A 7,162-nucleotide genomic window follows, 5' to 3' on the forward strand; every position below is an offset into this window, starting at 1 on the left:
GAAAAGGAAAGAAAAAAAAATTTAAATAAAAAAAGAAAAAAAAGGAAAAAAAAATAACCGTGATAGTAGTTAATATGAAAAATGGTTATACAACTTTGGTTGGATAATTATTTGGACGTAGAATTTTTTTCGTTCATATAAAATAATAATACAGGATAGAGGCTTAAGACAAAGCTGACGATCTAATTTTTAAAAGCGGATTTAAGGAGGCCGGCGGGAATGTCATTCGAGAAGTAGTCAGTGGCCAATTCACAAAATCGCAACAAAGAAGGTGCGATTTCATTAATTAAACAAAAAGGGGCAAGCTTAAGAAAAGGTTAAAACTTAAAGATTCAAATTCACTTTATTTTGCTTGCAATCCAATTCAATATACTATTTGCAAAATTTATTCCAAAGTTTCAGGTCTCGACGCGACGCTTTTATCATTTCAAAAATGAAAACGAAAACGAAAACAACTTAACAAAGGAAAGGGCCAATCCCGAACCTCTTTTTGGTTTTTACCCTTTCCCCCTTCTACAACAACACACAGTCTCCCACACCACTAAAACCAAAATCCAAATCAAATCTCTCTGCCAACTAAATTCCGTTCACCGTTTCCACCAAACTCTACAAAATAACCACTCCGCAATTTTGGATCCATCCGTTATCGCCTTGTTCGGTTCGGTATCTGCATTGCTGCTCCAACACGCTGTCGTTTCAACGGTTCCGATTTTGATCTGGGAGGCTTTTACGTACCTCCAAAGCGCTGCGTGGTAGCTCCCACTTCCTCAACTTCTTCCTGCATTGCCTCTGCAACATATCTTTGCGCCGATCTGCTGCATTTGCTTTTCTTGGTATTTTTTTATCTTGTTTTCGTTCCTTGAGGAATTGATCGATTGATTGATGAATTAATTATTAATAATGCGCGTCAGCTAATGCCGCAGCTGCGTTTCCGAGTTTAGCATTTTTCAATTTTTGTTTCTGTTTCTTTTTCAATTCGATCTTCTCCATTTGCCGCTCTAAATTTCACTGTATTATTTTCTGGAGTAATTATTTCAATCCGAGCTCCTTTAATCTGACTGTATTTTTCAATGTAGTTTAGTTTAAGGAAAAAATATCCTAATTATTCTAATGTCTCCCCTTTTCTAAATGTTAGACAACTATTTTCTGACTTTATCTGTTTATATCGTAGACATTTAACCTTTTTTCTGATATAGTTACTTTGATTTCTTAATACATTGTTAATTTCTGGTCCACGTAAGCTGCTAAATATGTTTGAGTCAAGGGGGTACTTTTCTTATGGAAGTTCTCTCATCTCTGTTGTGCCAGCGTAGGGAAACAGGTACAGTTAATCAAAGGGGCAGGAAGAGTATCTAAAACGAGCATGCAGTTGGGGCAGGAGGGGCGAGGAAAAGGGGAAACTGGCAGCTTAAATGGGTTTTCTGGGGAAGAGTTAGGAGGTACAGTTGAAGGTAAGTGAACTACTACTGGCTTCTGTCTTTTTAAGTTTAGATGCTTATCTGTTTGTGCTTGTTATCCTACTTCCCCATTTCTACAATGTTTTATTTGATTATGTTTTCAGGTAGCCAGCTTGCTTCTCTGGTGATGTGGATGAATGCCGTGCTTCCTAACCTTAATCTGCCTTCAGAAACTTCAGAGGAGGAATTGAGAGAATGGTTGAGGGATGGATCTTTATTATGCAGCCTTTTGGACCAGCTGGTTCCTGGTTCATTGGAAGTAATACAAATATCTTTCGCTGTGTTAATACTTATATATTGCTTTTCCTTTTGTTAAAACCGTTTCTATTTGATGAGTATGTCTACAATAATTTTCATTGTTTTCTGATTGTGCTGACATTAAGTTGGAGTTTATTATTTTATTTGTTTTTGTTCTCTTTCCTCTAATGAAGTACATCTTTAACTTCAGGGACGTGGATATTTGAATGAGCCAGTGGGCCGCATTAAAAAGTTTCTAATGTCTTTGGATGAATTGGGATTGTCTGGATTTGAATTGTCAGACCTGGAGCAGGTATAAGAAGTTCCTTTCTGAAATGCTATTTGAGAACATGCTGAGTTATGGCCTTTCCTTATCCTTCTTCTTTCTTTTATTTTTTTATTTATATTATAGTTGCTATGAGGGAGAAATTTGGTGGCACTGTCCATAGACAAAACTGAAATTTCTCCTGTAGTTATTTAATTTTGACGTCGTTTGAGAATTCACGCAGGGATCCATGGTGCCTGTCTTACAATCTCTTGAGACATTGAAAACTCAATTTGCTTTCAATGCTGCTCGGGAAAATATCCAGAGTTTTTCTAGGAAGAGGTGGGGCCAGTCAGATCAAACATCCCTTGAGGAAAATGATAGTTGTCTCAAGGATACTTTGAAATTCCGACATGCTATCGATGGTTCTTTTGTTTATGGTATTACAATCAATTAAATTATGCTCTGCTCTAAATAGATTTATTGAAGATTTTAATATTCTTTCTGCAGCAATTACCTTATATCAATGATGTTTTCTTATTACATCTCTTTGTCCAGGGGGAATTGCTGCCAAAGACCAAAATGGATTGAAGTCTAATGAACTGTTCCAGTTGAAGCAAGGACTGCCCTTAGATCTTTCAGATGCTAAACTTATGGAATTATTAAAATCAAACAATTTGGATGTGAGTCAATAAGATAATATACTTGTCTCTATCAAATTTTCTATTTTCTTTTTGTGCTTACCAGTTACCACTAGGGAATTCTTCAATATGTGTTATGCACTATTGCTCTTGTAGTTTGCTCATATATGAACCTGATAAATAAGTGAAATGTATATCTGCAGTGTGTATCAACTCGATCGCTCTTTAACATAGGGAATGCGATCCTCAGTGATATCTTTGAAAGGAAGAATGGAGATGTACCCCAAGTGAGTTAAATACTTCTGCAATAAATAATTCATGTCAATGCTACCCTGTTCTTGCCAAATTGGTTTTGTTGATAAACAGTTGTTGAGTTTATTTGCATGTTTCTAGGCTCAACGTGCAGGTTGTCTGTTGAAGAAAATTCTGCAAGTCATTGAGTTGCGTGTTTCACATCAAGCACAAAGCATAAAAAATGTAAAATTAACTTTATATGTTCATTGCCCTCCTAGAGAATTCAAGTTTTTCATTTTTCCTTGAAGAATGACTGTTTTATTATGTTGCATATATGAAGCAAAACAATATTTTCAAGGCTCATGAGGAGAAGTACCAATCAAGAATAAATGCACTTGAAACTCTTGCAGCTGGGACCACTGAAGAGAACGAGGTAGTTTCTTTGTTGATTGAGCTGGGAGTGTGGCTTACTCTATTTTTATCTCAGTTTAATTTCAAAGTTGTCTCTATTTTATACAGGTGGTTGCAAGTTGGGTTCAGCAATTGAAGGTGCAAACCTATCTGTTGCAATATAGATCCTCATTTTTGTTAGAAGTTAAAACTTGAAGTTGTTATTTTCAGCATGATTAAGTAGCTCAAATTGATTGGACTATCAGCTCATGTTGCTTATTGTACACAAAGCTAGTTTTTATGTAGATTTGTTTGAAACTATGCAGCATTGTTACCTTTATATATAATAAAGTTCCTATAATTGCAAAAGGACTACCTTTAATAATTTTGAAAAGTAAATGATGATTTGATTAATATTGAAATGCTTTAGCATTTAAAATTACAAAACATGTTTTCCAGCTTCCAACTCTAGTTCTGTTTGGCTACTAACTTCAGTCAGTTGTTTCATCAGGTTTCTTTGCAGCTTGAACAAAGTAAATTTGAGGAGAAGAAGAAACTTGAAGAACAGGATTTTTCTCGATTAAAGAAAGAAAAAGTTCGTAATGAAATTGAAGTTTCTACACTGAAGCAAGAACTGGAAATGATCAAAAGAACACATGAAGAACATGTTTTGCAGCTAGAATCACAAGCTACTGAATCTAAAGTTGAGTACTTGAAAAGAATATCCGAACTTGAAAGTCTTCTTGCTGATGCAAGGAAGCAAGTGAAGGAATTGGAGGCATTTTCAGAATCCAGATCTGTGAATTGGAAGAATAAGGAGCGTACTTACCTAAGTTTTGTCGATTGCCAATCTAGAGCTTTTCAGGTTTGCTTTGTTGTTTATGTTGCATCATTTTTTATTTCCATTTTCTTTTTACTTGTGCTATATTTATATTATTTGGTGCTTTATAGGAATTGAGAGCTGCAATGAAGTCTGTCAAAAATGAAGTGTTAAAAACAAAAAGAAGCTACTTAGAGGATTTCAAGTACTTTGGTAATATATACTGTATCTCTTCAAGTACTTTATATTGTTTTATGATGTGTCATATACTTACAAGATGTGCTCATATATAGGAACCAAACTCAAAGGTCTAGCTGATGCTGCTGAAAATTACCACGTAGTTCTTGCTGAAAATAGAAAATTGTATAATGAAGTTCAAGATTTGAAAGGTGTGTATTTTGTAGTGCTTAGACACACTATTATTGTGTCTTTGCTTGATTCTGACCTGACCTGTTCTTTTTGTTGTTTAAATCATTGATGAATAGGAAATATTAGGGTATATTGCCGAATTAGACCCTTTCTTCCGGGACAAAATCAAAATCATTCAACCATTGAGTTTGCGGGTGAGGATGGAGAACTAATTGTCAGTAATCCTCTCAAACAAGGAAAAGATAGTCGCAAGCTTTTTAAATTTAACAAGGTTTTTGGTCAAGCTGCAAGTCAAGGTACAACATTCATTCTTTTGAATTTTATGTTTGTTATTAGTTTTATATTTTACCAAATTGGTAGTAACTTTTGACTTGCACCTCTTATTATTATTTCTGCAGAAGAAGTTTTCAGGGATACTCAACCATTAATTCGTTCTGTTCTTGATGGTTACAATGTTTGTATATTTGCATATGGTCAAACTGGTGCTGGAAAAACATATACAATGGTAGTATTTAATATGTTGGGCATTATTTACATTTTAACTGCATTGTGTTTCAAAAGTTTAATTTAGGTTTTCACCCCCTTCTTCTAGAGTGGACCTTCCTTATCGTCAAAATCGGATTGGGGAGTCAACTATCGGGCGCTACACGATCTTTTCCATATCTCCCATAGCAGAAGGAACTCTATCATGTATGAAATTGGTGTTCAAATGGTTGAGATTTATAATGAACAAGTTCGTGATTTACTATCAACCAATGGCCCTCAAAAGAGATATCCTTTTTCTAATTCTAATAAATATACACAGATGCTTTGGGCTGCCTTTTATTATAAGCTAAGCATCTCCTATCTATCCTTAAACATGCATGCATGCTTTTTCATTTATGTATTGATGTACAACTATTTACTGCATATAGATATGTATAAAAAATTTGACATATAAATTTATAGTATCGTTTAGCATACATTTCCTTTCATTCTTGTTTTCAAGCAAATAAAATACTGTTTCCTTGACTTGCACACACTTGGGATTTGGAATACAACCCAACCAAATGGGTTGGCTGTTCCTGATGCAAGTATGCACTCTGTAAATTCAATGACAGATGTCCTTGAGTTGATGAATATCGGGATGACGAATCGGGCTACAAGTGCCACAGCCTTAAATGAAAGGAGTAGTAGATCACATAGGTTGTATTCAAAGCTTGCAGAATATTTTTCTCCTCTTAATGTCATTTGTCGAATTGTGAAGATTCGGTACTCATTTTGTTATTATAATTATGTGCCAGTGTTCTCTCCATTCATGTTCGGGGAACGGATTTGAAGACCAACACTCTCTTGCGTGGGTGTCTACATCTGGTAGATCTTGCTGGAAGTGAAAGAGTGGATCGTTCTGAAGCAACAGGAGATAGGCTTAAGGAGGCACAACATATAAACAAATCACTTTCAGCACTTGGAGATGTGATATTTGCTCTAGCACAGAAGAGTTCACACGTGCCATATAGAAATAGTAAACTGACTCAACTTCTTCAGAGTTCATTAGGTAATTTTTGCCATCATTAATATCAAGTTATATTTGTTCTCTTGGTTTTATTTTGTTTTGTTTTGTTTGTTTGTTTTTTTCTTTTGGGGCATGTTGTAATCATATCTTATTATGGTAACTTTCGAACTTGTATTTTCTAGGTGGTCAAGCAAAAACCCTTATGTTTGTACAACTTAATCCTGATGTCGCTTCATATTCTGAAACTATAAGTACCTTGAAGTTTGCTGAGAGGGTTTCTGGTGTGGAGTTAGGCGCTGCTCGTAGCAACAAAGAGGGCAAGGATGTGAGAGAACTTATGGAACAGGTTATATCCAGTCTTAATTGCATTTAACATATATGTTGAAACCAGTTGGCTTAAACTGATTTTGCAATATCATCTACAATTGCACACTGATTTCTACTTTTCTTGTAGTTGTCGTCTCTCAAGGATGCAATTACAAGGAAGGATGAAGAAATTGAGCGGTTGCAGTCGGTCAAGGTTAATAACAATGGTGCAAAGCTTGGTACGATCTCACCTAGGCATGTCCCATCATCTCCGAGAAGACACTCAATGGGGACTCCTCGGCATAGCTTGAGACACTCAGGAACAAGGAGCATTGGAGCCCGTGACAAAGCAACTTCTGATGCTGACAATTGCTCTGAGTATAGTGACAGGCAATCAGAAGCTGGTTCTCCTCGATCGTTGGATGATTTCAGGCACAAGTCCAGTTCCCTACAAATGAAATTAGCCAGAGAAGATAATCATCAAAATTTCAATGAGGACATTGACCTCTTAGGATTTGGAGATGCAGATTCAGAAGAGCGATTAAGTGACATATCTGATGGCGGTCTTTCAATGGGTACAGAAACCGATTCAATCAGCAGTATTGTTGAGTACACTCTTTTCCCTGAAGTCGAGAAGGCAGCTGAAACCACACCAGCAAAGAACACAACAGTGGACGACCTTCCACCTCAGAGCACGGGAAAGTGAGTGCTCTCTCTGTGTTCAACACTATTGTAGTAACTATGTACTTTCATTGTGTGGAACGTGAGTCATTGCTGAGCCATAAACTTGATATCGATTTGCATTGAATTGCATGCAGGCCTATCATGCCATCCAAAATTCCCAAAGCCCCGCAAGTTGCATCGAAACTACCAACGAAACCTTCTAGGCTATCATTGAACAGAACCCACTCAGTGTCAAATTCAAGTATGTGTATCCAGCTTGCTCTC

The 7,162-nt window shown here is 36.2% G+C and overlaps 1 protein-coding gene across 12 annotated transcripts in view; it reads left to right on the forward strand.

The window, feature by feature from the left end:
- LOC107630791 (kinesin-like protein KIN-14J) overlaps positions 362-7,162 on the forward strand; it is a 12,723-nt gene continuing 5,922 nt past the window's right edge. For 9 of the 12 annotated variants that reach the window (XM_021119169.1, XM_021119171.1, XM_021119172.1 and 6 more), the window contains exons 1-21: positions 362-833; positions 1,309-1,451; positions 1,562-1,716; positions 1,906-2,007; positions 2,204-2,399; positions 2,518-2,642; positions 2,804-2,887; positions 2,994-3,077; positions 3,175-3,267; positions 3,354-3,383; positions 3,736-4,089; positions 4,176-4,257; positions 4,338-4,433; positions 4,530-4,709; positions 4,812-4,918; positions 5,006-5,184; positions 5,434-5,598; positions 5,697-5,950; positions 6,091-6,254; positions 6,363-6,916; positions 7,033-7,139. In XM_021119169.1, coding sequence (XP_020974828.1) covers positions 1,364-1,451; positions 1,562-1,716; positions 1,906-2,007; positions 2,204-2,399; positions 2,518-2,642; positions 2,804-2,887; positions 2,994-3,077; positions 3,175-3,267; positions 3,354-3,383; positions 3,736-4,089; positions 4,176-4,257; positions 4,338-4,433; positions 4,530-4,709; positions 4,812-4,918; positions 5,006-5,184; positions 5,434-5,598; positions 5,697-5,950; positions 6,091-6,254; positions 6,363-6,916; positions 7,033-7,139 — 3,199 coding nt within the window. In that variant the 5' untranslated portion in view covers positions 362-833; positions 1,309-1,363. Of the gene's footprint in view, positions 834-1,264; positions 1,452-1,561; positions 1,717-1,905; positions 2,008-2,203; positions 2,400-2,517; positions 2,643-2,803; positions 2,888-2,993; positions 3,078-3,174; positions 3,268-3,353; positions 3,384-3,735; positions 4,090-4,175; positions 4,258-4,337; positions 4,434-4,529; positions 4,710-4,811; positions 4,919-5,005; positions 5,185-5,433; positions 5,599-5,696; positions 5,951-6,090; positions 6,255-6,362; positions 6,921-7,032; positions 7,140-7,162 lie in introns of those variants that run through there. The other 3 variants (XM_016334031.2, XM_021119178.1, XM_021119177.1) reach the window with 3 other exon arrangements.

Source organism: Arachis ipaensis, chromosome B03 (genome assembly GCF_000816755.2).
Source record: "Arachis ipaensis cultivar K30076 chromosome B03, Araip1.1, whole genome shotgun sequence".
In the NCBI taxonomy this organism is placed as follows: Eukaryota; Viridiplantae; Streptophyta; class Magnoliopsida; order Fabales; family Fabaceae; genus Arachis; species Arachis ipaensis.